Source organism: Rhamphochromis sp. 'chilingali' (genome assembly GCF_963969265.1).
Source record: "Rhamphochromis sp. 'chilingali' genome assembly, chromosome: 2".
In the NCBI taxonomy this organism is placed as follows: Eukaryota; Metazoa; Chordata; class Actinopteri; order Cichliformes; family Cichlidae; genus Rhamphochromis; species Rhamphochromis sp. 'chilingali'.
The window spans coordinates 28,678,193-28,703,211 of NC_137930.1; the positions used below are offsets into that span (position 1 = coordinate 28,678,193).

Sequence of the window (25,019 nt, forward strand, 5' to 3'; positions counted from 1 at the left end):
GACATTATTGTTTAATGTGCTGCATACATAATTTACATGAAAGATTAAGCATCATTTTTATTCAGTCCATTAACTTGCTTGTCTTTCCTCTTCCCCCCGTTTCTTATCCTCCAGCTCTGATTTCTTGCTGCCGTTTCCGCCTCTCTGCTTGCTCTTGCCTCAGTTTCTGTCTAGTCCTTCGCAGAAAGATCACAGCAGAATGCCTTGAGCTGTGAGGATGAAGAAGGTGTGCGAGGTGACCGGTATTCAAAATGCACGCACGCCCACCTCAGCTGGGAAGGGCATCACCTTTGTCTGTAGTGGAAATCAGGCAGGCAGGCAGGCAGGCAGGCAGGCTGGCTGGGAGAACCCCCAGTGTTCATTTATTCTCCTTTGCAGTCTCTTTCTCACACTACTCGCTCCCTCTGCCTCTCTCTACAGAAACAGTGGCACTGAGGCACCACCCCCTTCCCAGTGGTTCCAACCAATGATCAACTGCAAAGACACGAGGCTGCCCTCCTTCCACCACCCTCCCACTCCTCCCCGTTCTTTTTTTTTTTCCTTGGTGCCAGTGTTTCTCATAATCACCCCAAGACTTAAACATGATGTTTCACACTGCTAAAATTAGAAACATTCATTGTAACACAGAACTTGTGAATTTGACTTTTAAAATCTCTCATCCCCCCACAAACACAGGCAATCAGGCAGCAAGAATCTGCCCAGTCTCTTTCTAGACCCCAGTACACAGCATTTGTAAGTAAAGCGCTGCTGAAAACAATAACCACATATTTTAGTACAGCTTACAGGAAATATTTCTATTATTAATCTTGGAGCAATCCACACAGGGAAAAAACAAATAAAGAACCAACAGCCCCACCATAGCTTTAGATTTCAATAGGCCAATAGATGCACAACCCTGTACACAAGTTAAACCAGGTGTTAAATATATGGGTTTAAAATCTGCATGTAACACTACTCAACAGGGGACAACTCAAATTCAGAAAAGAAGGCCAAACTCAAATGTTATTGTCTCTCATCAAATGTTTATATCTGCATTATGCACAATAATATAATATTAATGCACAACACAAATAAATCACCTTCTCCCAAAAATCACATGATTCAACACAAGACAACCAAAGTGATTGCAAAAACAAAGCAGACAAACAAAAAACTAATTTTAGTTTTAAACTTTTGTGAACTCTGTAACAACTAAGCTTCAAAATAAGCTTCAGCTGCCATACAGATGCAGTTCCTGCCTTTACAGCCAAGACGCAAACGTGGCTATAAAAGACACGTAATTATTTCCTTACACCAAACTAACAATAAGTCATGATGAAGAGGTTTCTAAAGAAATTTTGAGTTCCAAGAGACACAACTGGCAACATCATGTGGACATTAAAAATGGAATGGCAGTCAAATGGGAATTAGTATTAGCACTGGTTTTAACAAGTGGGGACTGCAATGATCCCCAATGGACCTCCAAGTCAACTAAAGCTCAGAAACTTTTCCACAGGAAGCCGAGGGCTCACAAGACACTCCTGATAACATGCTGAAATTAAAGGTCATCGGTCAAATCTAATCATTCTAAAATACTGACTTTCATAGCTAAATTATTCTGCTTCTGATGATTGTTAGAAATAATTAAGACTGAGTGTTATCAGTAAGCTTAACATTATATTATTACTTTTATTTCTGACTACAATCATTCTGATTAAAAAGGGAATCCTACGTAAGAAGGTTGTTTCAGATTTGATGTCCAAGTTTTACTGTCTCAAAAACAAGAAAAAGGGGGCTTATCAGTACATTGAAATTCAAATTTTACCGTTTTGTTTAACAATGATGTTCATTTGCACTAAATAACTGAACAATGACAGTGTAATGTTAAAATGTCATACAATTTCTATAAAAATAACACCTTTACAATATTGCTATGTTAGCAAAACAACATGTTCCTTTAAGTATTTATGTGACGTATATAATGGCAATGGCATTTTTTATAGAGCACATTTCATTATACTTCAATTCAATGCACTGAACGCAGAAGATTAAAACATCCGTGTAGGTTTATAATGATAACAGGTCAGCAGGCAGCTTGTTCCAATGAACAGGTCCACGGGAACTTAAAGCACCATCAGCACACTTAGATCTAATTCTGGGGACAGTTACAAGTTCTGCACCTGATGACCTGAGAGATCTGACTGGGTTACAGACACTGAGCAAGTCAAAGATTTTAAGGGTAATTCTGTAACAAACTGGGAATCTGTGCAGTGACTTCAGTACAGGAGTAATATGTTCAAATTTCCATGTAACTGTAAGGACACTGGGCTGATGCATTCTGAGTGAATTGTCCTACTGATAATTTGGATAATCCTTCAAATACAAATAATACAACAATAAAATAATCAAAAATAATGAGATCTAAATTGAGATCACTGTCTAAAATACTGTCAAGGTTTCAGAGACTCTATTCTGCTCTAAAACGTTCCAAGACATCCAACAGTTTATGTCATCAATGCAACTTATCAGTTTATGAACAGAGGTAAGATCATCATGTTTGTGATCTGCATAAGGATGATTGGCTATACTATGATTGTTTAATTTCAAGAGTCAATCATTATCTGTGGCTATTAAGGCAGGGAGGAAGCGAAGGAAGTACTAAACATCTGCACTGCTACATGGCACCAACTTAATTTCTCATGACATTCTCAGGTTGGTTTAATACCTTCCATATTTCTGAATGTTTGCACTTTTAGTAAAACTTTGTCAGTGAACTTGTTTGTGTCCTGATTCTGTATACATGAGCAGCGAGTTATTTTAAACCACATAATGTGAGGATTAAATTGAATTACTCAATATAGAGCACTAAATTTAGCAGCTTCATTAGGTAGTAATTACTGTCATATCTAGCCCAGCACTGTCAACATCCTACTCCTAATGACTGTCTGAAGACTGCAGAGTGTGCCTCGTGGTGGGCAATTTGGTGTAGCGTGATGGAGACCCAAACATACCCACACAGTCACACACACGCACACCAGCCTGCACCTTTCTCCCCCGCAATCCAGACACACTCCCATGCTTTCACGCACCTCTTCTGCTCAACACACGAGGAGCTAAAAATAGACGACAGTAGGACTAAGGGGCTGGAAGGAGGAGTGGAAGGGGAGGAAAAATGAGCGTGGAAGTCAAAAGAAAAACAAAGCTTAATAAAGAGAGAGGAGGACGAGCTGGAGGAGAAAGATACGCAAAGCAGCAAGAAGCTAAGAGCTAAAATATGAGTACAGTGTGCTGTCCCGTGGTCTGCAAGCTCTGCACATGTTAGCCCTGTTAGCCATCCATATGATGCTTCCCTGCTTAGCATCCGCTCAAGGTCAGGTGTTCAGCAGCTGACACACACCTGACAACAATAAAACACCAAAAAACTGCAGTACAGTCTGATACCTAAGGCCAGGGAAGGAAAAAATGGACAACAACAACAATCAACAATGATAAAAACGATAAAGAACACATTACTGATAGTATACTTTGCTTAGATGATCTCGTAATCATTTGTATTTGTTTGTATTGCAGGGTTTTCCTTCATATAGGAATTTTCCCACTTATAAATCATGATGAAGGAAAAAAACAACTGAAACAAATAGAGACCACACAACAATCAGCAATCCAAACTCAATATAAAATCCATCTTTACCCTGTTCTTTGTCCTCATCATTTCAGCAGGTGTTTGTGGGGGTCCAGTAAGTGCATTTCACTATTCTCAATGGTAGATTTTTAAAACCAACGGGGTTCGCATTAAATCTAAAAAAAAAACAGTGCAGTCTGTCCAGATCAATTTGGCTGTCAACATTAAGCACCTCCAGCATCCAAAAAAAAAAAAAAAAAACCAAAAACCCAAAACCAAAAAAAACAAGTTTTCCAGCCTCAGGTCATTCACTTGGCTCCCAGTCCAGACGTTTTTGCTGTAAAGCTTTCCTTGTGACACCCATTCAGAGCAGTCCCTTATCATCCTTCTCATCTCTGCTGCCCTGCCTCTCCAAGTTACAAAGAAACTCAGACTTACCATTAACTGCTTTGAGTATGATACCAATTTCTCCACTTTTATCGACCCCTGGGCTCTATTCTACGTTTTTGATGTAGTTGTTAACTCACTGAGCTACACTGTTAGCACCAGTGTTGGTCAAGTTACTTGAAAAAAGTAATCAGTAACTAATTACTGATTACTTCCCAAAAAAGTAATCCCGTTACTTTACTGATTACTTATTTTCAAAAGTATTTAATTACTTAGTTACTTTTTAAAAACACGATTTACAACCTGTATAGGTGATAAAGTGATAGATCTTTCAGCCCAATTCTACTTTTTCTGCATAATCCATCATACAAAATGTAATCAAATGGAAAAGTCTCTTTTTAAAACTTGTTTTATTAGTTTTAATCTTTTAACTTTATGCATCAAGCAAAAATTAAATTATATGCAACATTCTCTGACTGGAAGAAATTAGTTTAACATTTAAACCTATTTTCTGCACATTCCAGCACATAAAATATTTTTTTTTGTGTTTACACTCAGTCTTTCAAATAGATGCAAGTAAAACACAGCAGAAAATAAATAAAATCAAAGACTCAGCGGTCCTTTTGCTCTATTTTCACCTGTAAAGTAGGAGTGGGGTAGGTGGAGGTTTACCCTGGTGCAGGTGTGCTGCGGTCAGTTAAAGAATCCGCTAGTTTCTGTGTGAATTTCCCATTACGTCGTAGCGCACTCGGCGCTTGTTTGGGGGGGGGGGGTTCGGTGTAAAAATAAGTTTTCTTCCCACGCACAACGGACACTAATGTTTTTGTCACTTTTTATGGAATCAAACTTAAAGTAAGGTCAGTACTTCCACGCTTTAAACGCTGCATGCTCATACTCTCTCCCACAATCGATATATGATCCATTGTTGATCTCTGGTTAGCACCCAAGTTTGTTAGGTTTAACTACTTCATCGTTTTGTTTTGTTTTTTTCTTTCTTCTTGCTCATCTTGCCATGAGCCATTCCATACCAGACAAAACCCAGTATTGCTGTAGGAAGCTCGAGTTAATTGTGAAATTAACAGGTAATCATGCTAGTGCTTAGGGCAGCTTATTTCTTTAAAAGAAAGACCACCACTGCCATAGTCTTTGCTGGTAAGCACTTGTGTAGCCAGTAGATTTCAAGGCCAAGATTTTCATTTTTGTCCACTAGTCATTGTTCAGGAATCCAGATACATTAAACAGAAAAAACAAATAAAATCTAAATCGACAAGCTAAGGGTTTCAAGATTTCATTTCAGCAGATTTGGTATTTGGTATTTATTTATTTATTGTCATTGTCAAGAACAATGAAATTGCGTTTGGGGCTTCCATACAACCCAAAAAAAAGAAGAAAATAATAAATACCCCTTAAAACCCAAGTGTACATATTTAACCCAGTGTGACTCCAATGCAATAAGACAATCCTTAGCAAGCCCAGCTTTTTGTAATCTCTGCACAGAATCTTCACCTACACGCAGCCAAAGCCTGCTCAAACATGACTGGCCAACAGCACTAGGAATACAAACTGACTAGAGACAAAAAGTTTCTGGTACCAAACATTGTGAGCTGTGATACATATTCATATGCAAAATCTGTTTACAGAGATTATCTAACTATCTAACCAAAAGGTGTCCAAAGGGAAAAGAGCTAACTGATAAAAGCACAAGGCAAGAGAAGAATATCTACACATTAGTGCAAAAACAAAAATAGATTCAACAAAAACCAGAACAGCACTGAAATGCTTTAATCTGACTTTCTTAACCTTCTGGGATTGGCTATGTAAGTATTTCAGTTTCTGCCTTCAAGAAGTCTGAACAGCATAAACCTATGGCACGGATGTGTATACAGTCACACAGAAAAAAGGAGAAAGATATGCTAGGATGACAAGACAGCAGGAGAGGAAAGAGAAAAAGGCATGATGACAATGTGATGAATCACAAACGAGCACCCAGACAAAGAAAAGCAATGAGATGCACGACTTGACATGAACACAAATGGGCGCAGGTAGAAGCCAGAGAGTGTCAGAGTCAGGTGTAAACAAATACAAATAATTATAAAGACACAAAGACAAAGAGGCAGGGAGACAGGTCATTATGTGGGTCAAGCAGACACATTCAGGCAGACAGGTAGTTAGAAGTGATTGCTTGGCTCCCCATAGGAGGCTGGTGCGGCAGGTCTGAGGATCACTTTGAGTCTACACTGCACACATAATTGTGTCACACAAAGTGTGCCCTTTTGCTTGGAGCAAACTTTCAACTATTTTGCCCACCTAGCCTAGGCAAATGAGACTGAAACATGCTTAAATACAATCCAGTAACACCATTATGAACCATGCATGCACTAGTCATATATGCTGGGCAGCCACTTTGTTGGCACATGTACACGGCTAAAAATGCTAACGCAAGCAAAGTTATGCCTATTTCTCTTTACGACCTTTCCTCCAAATTCCATTCACAACAACATAATAAACTGCTACTTATAACCCATTTAGTCAACGTATCTGCTTGTGCTGCATTCCAATTTATTGTTGCAATATTAAATAGTTTCTTGCGATCTAAAATAAACAAATACTTATAACTTATGTTATCCCTTGTTGTGATCTGATGTCCACATTACTGTTATCAAGATAAATAGTCTTTGAAAAAAATGCTAAAACCACTATTTCACTATTTAAACTGAAATAGATTATTTACCATAAGGTCTTTTACTTACTATATGAAATGAAAAATACAATAAAAACATGTCACGCTATAATACGGTGACACTGTTTCTGTGACGCGCTGTAACAACAACTCGTTGTCTGCCAGTATACGTCACGTTGCCTTTCGTAACATCCTCCTGATTAAAATCATCTGCCAGTGAACCTGAGTGCTGCTAAACCCAATTATTTGTTTTCCAAACGTAGTTAACTCCATCAGTGATTGGATTCTACTCACTATAATTTATGGAACTAATGCAAAATATGATGAGTTTATTGGGCCCTTGTGGAGTGCTAACCAACCCTCATATGGAGGAAATTCATTGGACCTCATTGTGAAAGTAACAGGGTAAATTTCTAACTATAATTTCTCCTTCCGTCAATACCCCGCTTTCAGTTAACGTGGATGAACACCAAGTACAGATAGGGTTAGAGAACAAAAGATGGAACCAGCAAGGACACGCAACAAAGCACAAAGAGATACACATAAACATAGGCTGGAAAGTGAACACACTGAGAAAATTAAGAGCTGGCACATAGTATGTGTAAATGTCAAATCATGTGCCAAAAAAAGGCAAAGAATAAATGAGCCTCAGCAGTACATAAGAGAATAAGAAAATTAACACAATGGGAACAATAAGTCCTTCCTAATTTTTACATACTATATTTAGAGTCCCATTATGCAGCACATTTCAAAACCTGCATATTTTTTATATTATATTAATAACAATGTATTTTCTTTTTTAAGCTATCTATAATCTTTCCATTCTTAAACTGTTCTTGTCTAATTCACTGAGTTTTAACAAGTCTAAATAAAATATAAATCCTCTGCATGTGTTTCCCTCCCTTTCAGTGGGCTCCAGTACAATCCTGGAATGCTGTCCTGCTTGTGTAATGAATTCCCACCCAACATCCAGTCCAAAAGCTATCAATATGTTGGCACAAGGATCCGTTGCTCAGATTCCACTCATGCCATTCATTTTAACTGAACTACAGCATGGCTAATGCATTATTTTGCAAGAGCTCTTCTTGAGCAGGCACTCTTTTCCAACTATTTACCTAGCAAGTGCAGGAACACAGAAAATGCTTACAGGCAACACTAGAGATAATAGAAAGGGAAAAGGTGGGTGACAAAAAAGAAGGTCAGAGGGGAAAAGAGGAAGGCAGGGAAGGGCAAGGTTAACATCTTGTCACCACCTGAGACCAAGTTTGCTGCCCTGCAGGTCCTTGCCTTTATATAAGAACAGCAGACAGAGTTGTGGTCAAAAAATAATAAATAAAATTACATAAGCTAATACACTGCTCTCAGCGCACAAGAAGGGTAGTCATGTACAAATAAGGCCACTTAAAAATGCCACCCCCACCCAGCTAATAGGTTCTAGGAGTACCCCCCACCCCCTTCTCCTGGGGTGCATCTGCTTTCCAGTATTCCTGTGTTCGTTTATCTCAGAAGTCAGAGGTGGGAGTGATATCACTCCCAAGTTGAGCATATTCCAGCCGTAAAGTCGATAAAAGCAAGGCGAAAATTGGATTTCTTTTGCTCCTTATCAAGTTAGAGACATTCATGCATGACTAGCAATAGAGCACAGTGCTTATTTTTTTGCACCACTGCAGCATGCTGACAGACAGAGCCTGCTCAATGCTCTGTGTGTGGTTTATTTAGCCAGTGACGGATAGACAACAAAGGCAGCACAGACTACAAGTTTTACAGTTTTACTATCGTTTACACGAGCAGCCGCCATATTGGATTGTTAAGCATTGCTAAGTCAGGACTGGTGGGACTGCTCTGACTTTTCAAGTTGGAAGTCAAACTTGAGGGGGCTTTCCAGTTAAGAATTCCATCTGGAAACTCTGAAATACTGACTTCCAAGTTCAGTTGCAATTTTTTGGTACAAACCTTTTGTTATTTCTTGCTGAACCCCTCATTTCTTTATATTTTGCTTTCAAGGAGCCAGACTTTCTTCTAATTTTCTTTGAAGGTGGTGTTGAGCACAAGTTCTCAAGGCTTTTTTAAGGACTTTCAAAGTTTTGTTTGGACAATGGCTATTTTTTCCACTAGTTTTCAGACTAGTACTTGTACCTGATCATTTTACCATGATTTCTTTTTGTGGGGCTCAGGGGGTAGAGCAGGTTGTCGGAAGGTCTGTGGTTCACTTCCCGGTTCCTGTAGTGTGCATTAACCCCAAAACTCAAGTTTGATCAGAATGATTGTGCGTGTGTGACGCTAGACAAGACACAAGTCACCCCTGAAGGTTCCACACAAGCTCACACAGATGGACTACCACAAACACATCATGGTGCTCTGACAACCTGAAACTTAAATGCAAGCTGAATATATATATCAGAGCAGATGTCCAGATCTACACACTAGCAGAAGTCCTAAAAACTCAAATAAAAAGCTCGCAAATCAAACAGTCTATGTCGTTTAATATAATACATTTCTGGCTCTATATAGGCACAAAACGTAATCATGTTTTCCTCGTCTTAATGTTTTTGATCTTTTCAGTCATTTTTGAAAACAACACAGCTAATATCTTAAAGGATTATTCCCTTTTCAAAATGACTGGTATGTAGTTACAGGCTCTAGACACTATGCTTCTCTGTTACTGAAGGCATCTAATGGGGCCATTAACAAACCACTAATTTGTTCTGAAAAAAGATAGGTGTGTACACACACATAACACAGAGTGTTATCATCTTGTGCAATCTACATGGCAACAGTGGTTATTATCACAAGTTTGAAGCACATGAGAGAAAAACTTATGACACAAGGCCACTGCTGGCCTCTGGGGTGTACTTTGAGTTGCTAAAATTTAACCAGGACTGAAGCAAAAAAGAAGAAAACAGTAACACATATTGTCTGGAAGTACAAACCAAAACCAAAAAAACACATAACATCTATGAACTAAATGTTTCCGATCTGAAGATATAATCTCTTGTATTGCACTATGAAATCTAAAGTGACACCAATGAAAGGACAAAACTGTTAAAAGTTAACAGTCTATCTCAGTAACTGTATAAGAAATCCTCAGAGGGGATATCTCACTGATGAGCCAAAATAATACAGGTGCTTCAGACTGAGTGACTGTGTTTAAGGACTGCTTTTCTAATCACTGAACAACCTGAATTGAAAGTGTTTTCTACTCATCAGTAATATGTTTGCGAGGCATTACCTTTGTAATGAGTGTGCGGTACTCTTCTACCAGGTGGTCATTGTTATGACAGCCTGCCAGGAGCTGCCAAACCTCCCCACGGAGTGCCTCAGGAATGCCGCTCCGCACCAAAGCTGGCAGCTGTCTGGGACGCACTGATAAGTTCATGTGCCTACAATGGGGAAAGAAAAGATCAGTTTACCAAATATATACTAAAATAAAATGATGTTTATTTAATTATAATGTTTTTAATGAGCCATTATCATCCCTATTGATGACTGGCAGAGCTAAGACCAAGATGACAAGTGGGGCTTGATACCACAAGAAAAATGATTTATATGCAATCACACCTCGCCTAATCAATCAATACACTCGACCAAGAACTCAACAATCACTCTTTCAGAATGCAACATATGAGCACCTTTTGTACAGCAAACGCATGACAACTTATTTATCTATTAAATTATTTTTTAATGTGTTTTATTTTATCCCCATCTTACTTTCAGCAGCAACAAAACAACAGCTAATAAAAAGCAATAGCCCAACAGGAAAAAGCAAGAAAAACACATAAAAACTAATTTCAATGTTTTCTTTCCTTCTTTCCTTTCACTTTTAAATCTTAAGCCTGCTGAGAGTGTTATACCCTGCACGCAGATTTAAATGAACTCAGGGATCTGCAAGCCCATTAGTGTTAAGAGATACAGGAGAGGTAGACACGCGCGCACATGCACACGCAAAAGAAGGAGAAGGCAAACTGGAGGTACCTTGGCACTAACTATCGCCTGACTGAAGCAGACAGAAAAATCCCTAATGATTCTCTCACCCCCCCCCCCCCCCCCCCCCCCCCCCCCCCCCCCCCCCTTTTCTTAATTCATGCCCCCTCTATTTTTCTGGGTTTGTTTTGTTTATCTGTCCCGGGCGTCAGGTTATGCAATACGTGGCATTTCTACCGAGACCAAGATGGGAAACTGCGTACATGTGTGTGCATGCATGTGAGAGTGCATGTGATGTAAGTAATGCCAGGCCTGGTCCTCAGGGCATAAGATTGTAAAGGGCTTTCTGTGATTTGCTTCTCTGTGCCCCATTCAACAATGCCACAATACATACACACAAAAAAATCACAGAAGCACACAAAGAAAGCCTAGTGTTATGACTTGCTAGTCTTATGATTCCTTTCTTTATTTAGCCATTGTTATTATTAGCAAAGAGAGATAAACATTAAAAAAAAAAAGAAAGAATTAATCGCTTTAATGATCATATCATCATTGGGTCCTTCTCTGAAGGTGTTTTAAAAGCCAAATCTAGTACAATAGGATAACATCATCATACTATGTATATACTGTAACAATTTAAAGTATATTTCAGCGTTGCACTGAAAAACAAACAACAACAGACAGGGACAAAGACAGCTGAATATTAGAGCTTGTTTGCGTGTTAATTTACAGCTAATTAAAGCTCGTGCAGTTTCTATTCTGCTCATCACAAGCTTTTGATTAAAAACTAATTCCACACTGGAAGAAGGAAATCATCTTAATAAGCTGCTTATCAACAACTGCTACCCGCTGTTCTTTCCTTCACATGGATTACACTGCATCTGTGTACAATGACTTCAATGGCGACGGAAGTGGAGCACGAAGAGGAAAACACCTTACCACTTGGATAACAAATCTCCCCACGTCTCCAGGATCTTCTCTGCACACTCCTTTGAAACATCACCGGAACCGCTAAGTAAGGGCTCGTCATTATCTGTGAAGAGGGGCGGGGGGGCAATCAATTTTTTTTTCAAAGCAACAATCCATGACCATACCTTTTTAAACATTTAACTCTGTCAACAGTTAATCTTTACTCCTGCATGTACAAATGAAATCATAAAAAAACAAACAGCAAAAATTTGATATTTGTTTAAACCCTACTTTGATGTTAATATGCAGCAACTGAGAAATGGGATGTGCTCATTTTAAACTTAATCTCAGTAAGACTGTTCATAAAAAAATAAAAAAATAAATAAATGGGGATGCATGCATTTTACCACTCGTTGCATCATCTGTTCTTTTAAAAGGCAGTTTGATGAACAATGCATAATGTTCCCCATTCTTACTAAGTGTATGACTTCAGTGGCTCAACACTTCAGAGCCTCCTTTTTCAACTTTTCTTTGAGTAATGATGTCAAAAAAGGTTTCTATGTGTGACAGATCTGGACTGCATGCAGATCAGTTTATCACCAGATGGGAGCACATGTTACTCCAAACCTGTACGTTTAGTTCAACATTAATGGTACCATAACAGAGGCTACCCTTAGTACTGTGTGCTAATAACAAGGCAAAAGATCCCTCTCCTCTTTAGTTTGGAGGAAAATGTGTCCACGACTGCCAAGAAGTATTTCAAATTTTGACATGATAGACAATTTTTCACTTTGCAAAACTGCATATTGCAGTAAACAAGGCCCAAAGAAAGCAGCAGCAGTATTTTAACTAAGATGTTACTTTTACAATATTTTTGCAACATGTAGCTGGTATCAAGATCAAAAAAAGGATAAATTGAAAAATGTAACAAATGAACCAGTGCTAAGTTGTGTTAATGAGCTTTTTCAAGATTGCACCAAAACGTGTATAGCTTCTAAACAAAAAGCACTTTGTTTAAAAGGGTAAATGTTACAATTATGTCTCCTTCGCAATCACTATTTCAAGGGGCCACGCCTTTGCTGTTTTGGTACAATAGGACTAGTAATAGGAATGATCTCCCAAGGACCTTAGACAAGAATCAACTATGGCTGTCTTTAAATTTAAGCTGAAGACACAAAATTCTTGTCAAACTTTTGGAAACTGCTAACCTCTGGCAGGGATGGGTACCAGTATGGCACCGGTTCTGACATAAACGGTAGTAACCAGACCGAAAAGTAGCGCACATGTCGGTGCTTTATTTTCCTGAGATGTCTTACACTTTGGATTCTAGCCAATCATTTTACCTTCCCAAGGATAGTAGGCGGGCCCAGGTACGTACGTTCTTTTAGAGCAGAGCTACAGATTAAAAATGCCCAAGGCGAAGCGGTCAAAAGCGGGGGTTTTTTTAAAGCAGAGAAATGCACCGTATTTGATAGCTTTCTGCAAGACCTCACGCTGTGCACATCTACTGCGGGTGTGGTGCCTGTTATCGGACCCGGAGTTAGCAACATCCCCCAAAAACACGAAGAGGAGAGTCCTGGCCCCTAGCCCTGCCAGTGTAGCAGAAATGATGACGGATGATGATGCAGCAGCAGCCGTTCTTCTCTGCGTGAGTAGTTTGATGTTGTTCGTGTGTAATTTATGTTGAGTAGGCTAACCACGTTATTACATTAATGCATGTAAGGTGAACTAGCAAACACCTCGTAGTTACATGCGGCTGTCTTCTTGTTTGATGGCAGATACTCCCTTCACCCTGGCCAAAAAGGCTAAAATGACCAAAGAAAAAGTGGAAAACAGCTAAACATGAGAGGTTTTGGACAAAGTTTGTGTTCTCCATTCTTTAAGCACCGGTTTGAGCACCGTTTAAGCACCGGCACCGTTTCAAAAGTACCGGTTTGGCACCGGTATCGGATAAAACCTAGACGATACCCATCCCTAATCTCTGGACATTTGGTTGAAACACGGGTTGTTGCTGTGTTGTTTTATGTAAATTTGAGGAACCCCTCTTTTAGCTATTTTTGAATTGTAAAGCATTTTCAATGTGCTGTATAAATAAAATGTACTTACTTTTAGACTACAAAAGTGAATAACAAAAAAGTAGCTGAAAAAGTACAGCAGCATTACAAGTACCTTCCTCTTCATCGTCCTCGGGTGGGGAAGGGACCATCCCGCCAGGCCCAGTTGGCAGGATACTGGGACTGGCTGTGGTCTTCCTTTTTTCTCTCTCGGTTTCACTTTCCAAACTCACCACCTCATACAGTGTGTCAGAGGCAGGGCTCTTACGCTCTTTACGCTCCATCTGAAAAGAGAAGATGTGTTTGACCACAGGAAAAAGTCCTAAGGTTTACCTTTCCCTTAAATCCAAACGTCTGACTCTAACAACTATCATTAACAAATTAAAACTTTCACAAAAAGTTTTCAAGGGCGTATGTGTGAGTTTTCAACATGGAGTAAAAATGTGAGGATATCATCCCCTGAATAGCTGATAAAACATTTGTTACTTCTTTTCTTTGTTCATATACCACTTAGTAAAAGGCACAAAATATTGCATTCTACCACTGCAGGTCACAGCTAATATCTGGTCACAGAGACCATCGGCTGAATTAATTTAAATGCAGATTGCTTCATGATTTGACAAACCTGTCGCAGTTTAAGGTAGAAAGTCTCGGTGTAGCTGCGCTTGCTGAAGGGCCAGAACAGCCTGTCGTTTGGGGAGCACACTCTGACCCTCGTCTCCAGAAGAAAACGAACGGGCTCTTCCACCTCTGTAATCACCAGGTCCACTGCTGTTGTCATGTACATGAATTTATCTGAAGGGGGGAAAAAAAAGACAGAAGTTACAATATTATCTGTACTTACTGACCGAATTTTCCATCTACAAGTAATTAATATATTAAAAACAACTGTTATCGTTATCATTCCTTTTTACAATGTCCATTTATTATATCCTTTATTTCTCTACAGCTTGGCTTGGGCAAAGTTCTGTTAATAACCACCACACTCAAATACTTCTGTCACATACTGCCGTGAAATATGAGTGAATAACCAGCCAGCAATCCAATAAACTAAGGAAATAATCACTAATGAAAACTATTTATGTCTTATACAAATCTTAAATTGATTCTTGGCTCCTACCTTTAGGCGTTTCCTCATTCACAGTCTGGAACTGAGGCGTGTTGGGGTTCCAACTTCCTGTGATGATGTAAGACTTCCCGTCTGAGCTCTTTCCCATTGACTCCTGAGGAGGTACAAGTCTCAAGAAGTTAGCAAACACAGAACAACAAACGCATAGATACACATAGAAAAGTGAAAAAAGGGGCCCACCAGGTCTAGCAAGTGCATGTCACTGTTCTTCACATTTTTCCCAGGGCTGAGCAGGAGTCCAAAACACCTAAGGAAAGCACATATAGAGAAAGAAAAATGTGCTAGGAATATGATTACATAAGGGGGAAAGAAACGCGAGGCATACGACTATGAATCTCTCAAAATAAAATAAAATAAAAAAATCGTTAAAAAAAAAAAAAGGTCACACATGTTACCAATAATAGCTTCCTGAAATGATCCTCTAACACAGACCAGAGCACGGAGAACGTTAAACACTCCACTAAAATCGTCACCTTCTCTAGGTTCACAAATCAAGAACAAATCATGGCGAGGATGAAAGTCTGCAAAAAAGGTAAAGAAATGTTTAAATTTCCACTGATTTATTAAAGTGTGGAAAATGAGACTAACCTCGATCACCACCTAACAACGGTTCTTGACATGGACTGACATACGGATGTGAAGGTGTTTATTACAGAGTGACTTACTTCTTAAGAATGTCTGGTCAACTTTATGGACATTTATGGCCGTTTACATGAACTTAGATTGTTTCCACATTCTTTTATCAAGTTAAGAGCCACCTCGTGTGGTTTTTTCTCCTCTTTTCTTTCTTCTTTCTTTTTTTAAAATAACTCATCTGAAACCACTCCACTTCTCTCAGTTAATTAGAAACAACTTAAAAAGAACTCTGAACAAAAAGACCTTCAATGCCTCTGAGCACGACCATCATTTATGAGAAATTTAGACATATTTGATCAGTGCATGAAACTAAAATTCACAAAAACACTTAATCATGAGGACTCCAGGGCACTGCTTAGTAAAATGCTGACCTATATTCTGAAGATGTGTGTGCATGAGAGTATAAGTGTTTTAACTCTTTATCTTACCTCTCAATAGCCAGTTCTTTATTTGAGGTTTGCTGAACATAGATGACAATTTTCTTGTCCAGTCCTGCACGCAGCTTGAAGCTTTGCTTGTCCTTGTCTTTTGCCACAGCGCTGGAAAGAGAAGAAATATTTTTACAGTCTAATTAGAGTGTCTACATGCTGGAATTTCTCACTTTTCATCCCGACCAACCCCCCCCCCCACTAAAAAAAACCAAAACAGAAGCCCCACTATCATCAATTTATATTGTAAATCTGCTGTATGACTTCAGATTGATGGGATTATTTACACTGTAGAGAAGGAAAAACTATTTCAAAATGTGAAATGTTATTGTTACAGAATATATGTCAACATTTAAAGTGTCTTCAGAGGCTTGCTAATTTAATTTTATCAAAGAAAAAACAAAAGCAGGCCATGAGTTCCTGCATGTAGAAGCCGCTTGCTTGGAAGTTGGAACACTAAAAATAACCCAATGCTAATAAGGAGGAAATACGAGTCGGCTAAAAATATCCACGGGCATATTTTTGCTTGTTTTATTTTGTTTTCCAAATAACCTGACCCTTTGGGCTGCTTGTCATCACATAGAAGTAAGTCGGGACTATGGGAAAATAAAATAAAAACAACCTGTGAAGAAGGATTGATGAAAAAAAAAAAAAAAAAAACACAGGAACTTTGTTGTTATATCTTGTGGTAAAAAGTGTGTTTGATTGGTTAACATCAGAGACCAAAGAATACTTTTTTCTTTTTTTTTAAATAAATCAGTGCAAAGTTCCTTTCATCATTTTTACCCAAACCAATTAGGGGATGCTTCCCCTCATGGGCAGCACCCATCCCAGAAAGGTTTGGGACTTTAGTAGTAAAAAACAACAACAACAAAAAAAAGTTGATTCTTAAAATTAAGGATGTATGCTCCCGTATTTATATGTGTAATATGTTGACTAAAACATTTTACACTCCAATAGACAGCTAAAATTGCACTTTTGAATTCAATGATGGATTAAAAATTAGAATGCATGATGAGTGAATGTGACTCCCACCTGAAAGTACCCTTGCCATCGTCCTCCCTAATCTCCAGGCTGACAGTAAATGTAAACAAGTCACTGTCAGGGGTGAGAGGGGGAGCCTGCTGAGACGACAGAACTGCCCTCTTAGCTGACCGCCGAAAGGCTGTGGCAAAGCTGTACAGTATCCTACTAACCTGCAGGAGCAAAGTAAATGCGCACAATGAATATCTATCCCAAAAGACAATATAAATTTAAAGGTCTTCTAACACAGACATATAATTTAAGAGTGTCAAAGAAAAAACACAGGCAAACTCAACAAAACATCGTATAAACACAAGATAACAGTTGCAAAGTAAAAAAACTGAAAGTGTTAAAGAGGAAGAATACTAACAAGCTAAAGCTTTCCAGCCAAATGATTTAGGTTTCCTGTGCAGTAACCATAGACAAGGATAGTGCAAGTGGTCGAAGTGGAATTTGTCTGGTCATAATTATGAGGAACAGAAGAGACCTTCAGCAGATTAACCATTTTGAATTGTATTTAATTTTGAACTTTGAGTGTGGGGGTGTTGTTCCTGTGTAACAAAAAGCAAGCTGTACCAGAGGTTTGCCAAGTCTCAAGAGGAGCAAGAGCTAGAGACAGAGCTTGAGTCTGCCAAGTGTGAAAACACAAGGTGGTAATAATTTATTTACATCGTCTCCACTGAGGGGACTTTAAATGCACAGGTTTCACAGCGAGCAAAGTTTTTTTTTCTGTCCACTTACTACTAAAGAGACATATGTGGCTGATAATAAACAGAGCTATCCCCCCAACTAGAGGACCACTGCAGAGTGGTTTTGGATCATTTCTAATTCCGGTAAACAGCACCGCTCATGGGGGGTCAGTGACTAGAGGGGTGGGGTGGGGGAAAGTGCGGTTATCAATAAATAACAATGCTCTTCGGCTCTTTCACGAGACCAGAGTACAAAGCAGCTTCTAACCTCTGCTACAGAAAGTCTTTGTTTTATCTCTGGTACAGTACAGGGATGTTAGGAGATCGCAGGAGGTCTATTTATTGAGAAACAACACTGGACAGGATGTAAGAGATGGGGGATGAGTAGAGCTAGATGGGGGGGGGAAATTACCCCCTGTATTGGTACATGTAATACAATGGGACTGTTGTTCTGTGCTGCTTAAAACTGATCAGCTGTCAACATCTTCATTTTTCACGAAGGAACTCTCTGTAGGCAGTTGTACGCCAGAACTAATCAGGGCAGGCAGAACTTAGTTTGATACAGAGTGCTTTTCAAATAGCCCCACACAAGCCAAAATAGCATTAAGGTCTTATCAACTAATACCAGGTTTTCTCTGCAAAAGAGGCTGTCAAAAACAAAAGGGCAACTATTTCATCCTTTACTCCCAACAACTGGAGTTTCATTCAAAGAGTCCGTCCCTGATCTCAACTCAAACTTGTGAAATCGATTACATAAGAAGTTTGGATTTGATCCGTATCTAAAAAATGCAGCCTTTAAGGATCTGGTGCGTGTTAAATGTCTTGTTACACTGTTTTTATTTCCACCCGGGATGTTTTTTCACACTTGCCAGCTTTTTCTTTCTTCATGTACTTTCCGTGCACACGAAGCTTTGAGACATTCTTAAATGATGTCACGGTAAAAATCAGCTTCAGCTGCCAATTTGTGTTTCACTTGCATCAGCTTCTTAGGATCCTAGAATACTTCTGTAAAACCCATCTACTGGAGCTGAACTGATGTGAATTACATAGAAATAGATACACATCTCTGGATGAGAGAGGCAAGTTTTTGTCAACGTCCCCCCCCCAAAAAAAAAACAACCAAAAAACAAAAAAAGAGGCATGGGTTTGAGTGTCAGGAGGCCTCTGCATCACCATTACAAACTAGCCTCTGGGTCATAATGGGAGGTCCGATACAAAAGTGGGCTGAATAGAATTGAGGAGTTATTTTTCTTTATATATGAACAAAGATAGTTTTGGTAGTTTTCAGCAAATTAATTGAAAGACTTGCTAGGGCCCTGGACAATGATGAATGCAAATTTAACCATGAAAAAATGTATTTATCCAAATGCAAGAGCCATTTCACCATAATACATATGGTTAGTTTAAAAGACCTCGGTCAGAAAACAGAGTTGTTAAACATGTCTTAAGAGTTGTTTACTGTGAAGTTGAAGCTGATGTGATGCATATGACAAGAGCAGCTTTCTCCCCAAACGAACGGGTAACCAATGGGCTGACTCGCTACAGTCTAATAATCTGAAAGGGAGGCCCAAAAAAGCAGGAGATGCTGTGGACTGGTTTGTTGCTATGGCACTTGAAGGAAGAGAAGGGTGGGTGCAAGATGAAGAGTGCCAAGAAGAGAACAGAGATGTCCAGAATATTTTTTAATTTGAGTGAGAGTATTTGCATCAGTGTTTTAGTGAGTATGTGTATTACAGATCGGAGTCTCGGAAACTGGATAACAGGATGAAGTGTCTGGGGGCTCACTGTGACACTGAAGGAGACGGCTTTCATGATGAAGAAATCAGGTCACTGAACACTGAAAGCAAAGCTTTAACCCAGTTTCATGAGCGGGTACCTTCTTCTCTTCCTTTACATTTCTGCTGAACCTACTGCATACACAGCATTACAATAATCGGCAGATACACCAATCATCTCATTACAGGCTAGGAAATTGTTTTGGGACATTTATGTGAATGTTAATTTAACACACATCACCAACCTAAGCCATGCTGCCTAAGAGCTGTGTCCTACCCCAGACTTCCTTCTTGAATTATCGCAATCATAAAAGGTTCAGAAAACTTGACTTTGACTGAATCCACAAACTCTCCACTGATTGAGTGCCCGTGGCCCACAAGACCCAAAGAAACCAACACCGGCGTCCTAATGCCACATCAGGTCACCCCCAGAGCTGCCGTGTCCACAACTCAAGTGTGTGCACATGTATTTGTACTTGAGGGGTGCAATAGTGTGAAAAGAAGAGACGGCAGTGCCATATATAAAATCAAGAAGCTTTCACTCCCCCTTTTGTTCACTAACTGAATAGCAACTACATTGCTTGCAAACTTTTTGGGGTTGGCTACTCTAGTTGTTGTTGTGACCTTAGCTTGGAAAAGAGTGCCTTATATACCACATAGTGGTATTAAGTTAGACAAAGACAGTTGCATAATCAGTGAATGCTTACCGCCTCTTGGATTTGGCAGCGAAAAACATGGATCCTGAAGATCTCAGCATTGTAGTGGCTCTCAGTGAAGGCAAAGCAGTCACTCTCCGGTGTGCCATCATGGCCTCGTACGCAGAACAAAATCTTATAGATCGGATAGTTGGCAATCTCAGTGTTGTTGTGTGGATCCAACAACCTGTTAAAACACCAATAAAATTACTGTTGTTTAAATTCTTAAAAGAAACAAGAGTGTACCAAGTTTGGACATCTGCACTAGAACTAATCCACACAACTGACCGAAAATCTATATTTTCGCCCTACCTGACAGTCCCTTCAGACACGCCTGGCACAGACAGTGTAACATCCAGGGGGAGTTGGCACTGCCCTCTGAGGATACTCATCATACGGAGGGCCTCTACCTCACTCCGGGGGGCATTGACTGAGGCACATCCTAGATATGTCAGCTGGCTGAACACGACGCTGTCCTCATCTGGGATGGGGCTGCCAGGACTACATTCTGATGATGATTCATCAGCTGCAGTTATGAGAAAAGACAGGCAGTGAAAGAAAGAAAAGGATAATATTATGACATCTATTATAATCTTTCAGCTGTACAGTTTCATGCGAGAGGAGGTTAGAAAGAAGGAATGGAAAAGTAAGAGAAGCTTAAGGAAAAAATATAACATCAATTGGCAAAATTCATGAAATTCAAGGAAACCAAGAACAAAATGACAACAGTCCTCATCCTTTAGGAAACAAAACGAATGAGGAAACAGGATGGTTTAAAACATGTGATGTAAAATTGTCAGTATAAATATGATTCAACTTCATCTCATCCTGACTTGCCTCTGTATGACCTCTCATTCAGCTCACTCTCTTGGGCTGTCTGAACAGGAAGCACCATTTCCAGCTTGGGTGGCGGTGGGGGTGCGCTCAGAGGGTCAGTGCCTGGGGCTACAGGTGACGCTGTGGTATAAAGGGCATGATCGCCCCTACCGAGATCATCCATCCTTGCTTCTGACGCAAGGCCAGCGTCAGCCATTGATGGGTCCATGAGGACATCTTCTAGCTCCCTTTGAAGCTGCTGCTCACTTCCATTGCCTACAATCTGATGCACACACACACACACACACACACACACACACACACACACACACACACACACACACACACACAGAAATAATCATGCACCCAACCACAAAAAAAGCACAAAACAAACAAACAATTTAACCAGAATTAAGAATTATTATTGAGTTTTGCAGTTTGCAGAAACATGCAGTTGCCTTGCCCATAACAGTGACATGGAAATGTATTTTGAGCGACTGCAGCGTGTTTAAGGTATGAATCACTTGTTTCAGTTTGGCCATTAAAGATGTATCTTAGGTATATTTCAATATTAGTACATTGTATTGAGATCACTTTGGGTGGACGTATCAAGACTTTAGAGTTATGCCAACACTGATTATAAATGAAAGTATCAACTGAAACCTTGAGCTTGGCCAAACAGCACAAAGTGAGGTAAATGCCTGTTCCCTGCCTGCTGCAGCAGCATCCAAAAGCTGTATAAGAAAAGGAGATCAGCCGGTAGGGGTCACTGTTGTATTGATCATTTAAGGATAACAAAAATGATGTAAAAATATAGAACATTTTTCCAAACAGATAGAGTAAATCCTAATTTATGTCTTTGGCAGAAAAGAATGAGGTCATTTGTCCATTGCTGCTGGACTTAATTATCTTAATATATTTGCAGGATGGATACTACCACTGCCAATTATCTTAGTGATACAGGACTATTAACATGATAAAAAAAAGAAAAAGCATTCTAAACAAGCGTAAGTGTGCTATCAATTCTATATTGACGTTCACACTTCTGACGTTTTGTAACTGTGTAGCTGTAGAGGGCCTTTACAGGAAGTGCTACAAGCCTGGGCGACTGTTGCATAACTACAGCCTACAGTCTAATTCTAACATCATCAAATCCAAAGTATTAAAGAGCTGAGGCCATCGCTGGACAGACGGCAAAATTACAGAAAGCACAAATAATCACAGACAGAATCACCACTGAATCACATCACAGGAAGAATAAGGTGAATAATATTCACAAGCAAGAGAGAAGCTGAGGAAAGGAAAGAGAGCGAGAGAAGAGACTGACCTTAAAGCTGACCCCTTCCTCAGAAATCACCTGCATAACAAACAACAAGTTTAGACACTGACTCCTCTGCTGACTGGATGGGCTGACTGGAGGGAGATGTGCACAAGAGTGTGTCGGCAAAAACCAAAACATGATGTCAGGATGACCGCGTGCCAGTGGATGGAGTGATTTCGCCATTACATTGTGAGAACAGAGGATGTGTGTCACGTTCTGCTTTTTAACCATCTGACAGCAGGCAGACGATGGCAAAATACGCAGCGCAAAAACTTGATTTTATTGTCCATAAAAAAAGAGCTGTGATGCTTTTACAGACACTGGTCTTATGAATGAAATATGAAAACTCAAAAGACAGAACACGACAGAAGGTCAAAGCAGAGCAACTTTCTAGCGAATGGATATTGAACATCTATGCTCTGCTGGCGCCATCTTCTGGGAACTTTACAGAATAACTTTTCTTTACAAACAAACAGGTATCGTACATGAGTGACATACAGTAATGAAAATAGTCCGAACGTGTGAGGCCGCTTCTTAAGGCAACTCAATAAAAAGAAACATGATAACAACTAAACTGAGAGACACGTGGACAAAATGCATCCTGTGAAGAGATCGAGCAGAAGAGGCGAAGAGAGGTAATCTGAACCCATTAGGGACACACACAGGATAGTGGCTGGCAGTCACAATTATTTCCTAGAAAGTCTTTATATTGTGAAAAGAGCTACGCCCGCATCACAAAGCACCGATATTTTCCCCAGCAATGGGTCAAAGCAAGGTTATATCACCACAATACCTGGATATCTTTCAAAGTTGAGCAGTGAATTCAACCATAGAAAACAAGCTGTAAGTCAGCCTCGCTATAGCACAATCTCATATTACGCATTTAAACACAAGCACCTGACTGACACAGCAGTTGGGAAACGGTCTCCCAAAGTTAAATAGCATCCAACTTAATGACACTCAGTGGCAACAATATCTGGCGGTGGATGCATGAATGACATCCTTCATTTGCAGCCTAAACAGCACAGGGAAACTTAACCAGACAATTTACCCTCAGTTTATGTGGATGTGCACAAATCACCAAGGGCTTCGTCATTAAAAGTAGCAAATACAAACACCAACTATGACCAACTACGGCAAAAAAGGCAAAGTGAGAATGAGGAAGCAAAACAATAAATGCTGGTTTATGGTTAAGAGTGTGAAATTAACAAACCCTGCTAGATGTTAAAAAAAAAGAAAAAAAAGATGGTTGTTAGTAATGAAAACAGTATGTTAGCAACATGAATCTGTATAAACTGTAATTCCTAATTTGCTTTTTTATGAGTTCTATTTCTAACAAATAAATAAAGATGAATAAACATTGAGATGTTTTGATATATCATGGTCCATCAGATTTAATTAACACACAAGGTAATAATAGTCACACCATTTAGTGTGCTGGACATTCTCGTTTGGTTTCCTACTTTATACTGTACAGTTTATTCTACTTATCTGATCAGGCCATCTTAACTGTTATTATTAATGAGTCTATTCAAAGTAAAAACACCTCTGGAATTTAATGGTAAGGCCATATAAAAAAATCTATCTATTAAAAAATTAGCCTAATCTAAAACAAAGTTCCCACCTGACCCTCTGTGACCCTTATGCAGAACACGTTTCACCAATGTTTCTCCATTTTACATAACCTATGTGTTGTGTTAAAATAGGACTATATTAGCAAATGAATGACCCTCAAGAAATTGCAGCTGGAAGATGAGTGTGAATTCAGATAAAGAAAAAAAGTGTAAATAAAGACAGGACCTCTTATATCACGCACTCACTATGTTTTGATAAAGGTTTCTTCAGTAAAATTAAAAAAGAAAAACAAACACACACACACCTCGGGTGCCAATGCTTGTTTCTGCTACTCTATGTCGTAGACATAAATATGGTGCAGTTTTGCTGTTGAAACTACAACATACTCCGTCATCTTGATGCTCAAATGCTGGAAAAAACATGCATTAAATTTTTTTTGAACCCCTCTAACCACTTTGAGACCCTCTAACTTGTAATAAATGTTAGAAATATGAAAGTAAACTTGCAACTACTTATGTAAAATTGTAAATTTATCTTAAAAAAAAAAAAAAAAAAAAAAGCTGATTCCTGGGGTGTCAGGTGGAAGGCTTTTCATGGAAGTTTTTTAATGGGAAGACCCTTATGCCATTGTGCCTAAGTGACTATTAGTGCACCTAATCTCCAACAAGTCCCCCTTTTCTACCTTGCACTTCCATCCGTACCTACACCCAGCCAACCTTACCTTCAGTCCTGTCTTTTCGTCATCACTACCATTATTAGTAGAGGAGGGTGTCTCGTCCCCCAGCCGGGACACAAGGACAAAGTCCTCACTGTTGAGAGTGGACACTGAGTCTGAAGACACGCTAATCTTCCCCACCGAGCCCTTGTCATCCATGGCTGCCGCTGTTAAATTCAGCCACGCTGCTCATGAATGGAAGACGGAAGGCGGAAGTGGTGGGAGATGATGAGCAAAATCCCCTAGAAAAAAATAAATAAAAAGAAAGAAGCAGAAAACAGTCATGATGAGATGAGATCCATGAAAAGCATCTTATAGAAAGGCAAGTGGCTCTAAAAATGGTGAAAGTACTTGTGATTCACTTTTAGAGGTCTTTTGAACACCCCAAAGAAAGAGGTCATTACCCAGAGAAAGGCAAAAAAACAAAAGAGCGCAAAACGAAGCTTAGTTCAAGTGAAGGTGATAGACAAGAGAATAAAATGATGAAGCAATGAAACCAGAAAAATCAAAGAAAAAGCATCTGTGGGTCATTTAAAGCAATTTTATATGCTTCAGAAGAATAAAGTAGACTAGTTTGCAAAAACAGCTTGATTTTACATGCATTGCAAAGCTATGGTGATGCGAATGACAGTGAGGAAGTAAGGAAAAAGACAACTTTTTACAAC

General features: G+C 39.4%; 1 protein-coding gene across 2 annotated transcripts in view; it reads right to left on the reverse strand.

Annotated features, from left to right (window-relative positions):
* The window catches only part of rabgap1 (RAB GTPase activating protein 1), a 77,288-nt gene that overhangs the window by 38,174 nt on the left and 14,095 nt on the right, over window positions 1–25,019 (reverse strand). Inside the window, exons 2-14 of one of the 2 annotated variants that reach the window (XM_080876051.1) lie at window positions 24,361–24,596; window positions 22,071–22,100; window positions 20,765–21,026; window positions 20,240–20,453; window positions 19,940–20,114; window positions 16,781–16,941; window positions 15,746–15,856; window positions 14,862–14,928; window positions 14,673–14,775; window positions 14,178–14,347; window positions 13,668–13,836; window positions 11,529–11,622; window positions 9,898–10,048 (exon numbers count right to left, since the gene is read on the reverse strand). In XM_080876051.1, the coding sequence (XP_080732177.1) occupies window positions 9,898–10,048; window positions 11,529–11,622; window positions 13,668–13,836; window positions 14,178–14,347; window positions 14,673–14,775; window positions 14,862–14,928; window positions 15,746–15,856; window positions 16,781–16,941; window positions 19,940–20,114; window positions 20,240–20,453; window positions 20,765–21,026; window positions 22,071–22,100; window positions 24,361–24,513 (1,860 nt within the window). In that variant the 5' untranslated portion in view covers window positions 24,514–24,596. The remainder of the gene's footprint in view (window positions 1–9,897; window positions 10,049–11,528; window positions 11,623–13,667; window positions 13,837–14,177; window positions 14,348–14,672; window positions 14,776–14,861; window positions 14,929–15,745; window positions 15,857–16,780; window positions 16,942–19,939; window positions 20,115–20,239; window positions 20,454–20,764; window positions 21,027–22,070; window positions 22,101–24,360; window positions 24,597–25,019) is intronic. The other variant, XM_080876052.1, reaches the window with a different exon arrangement.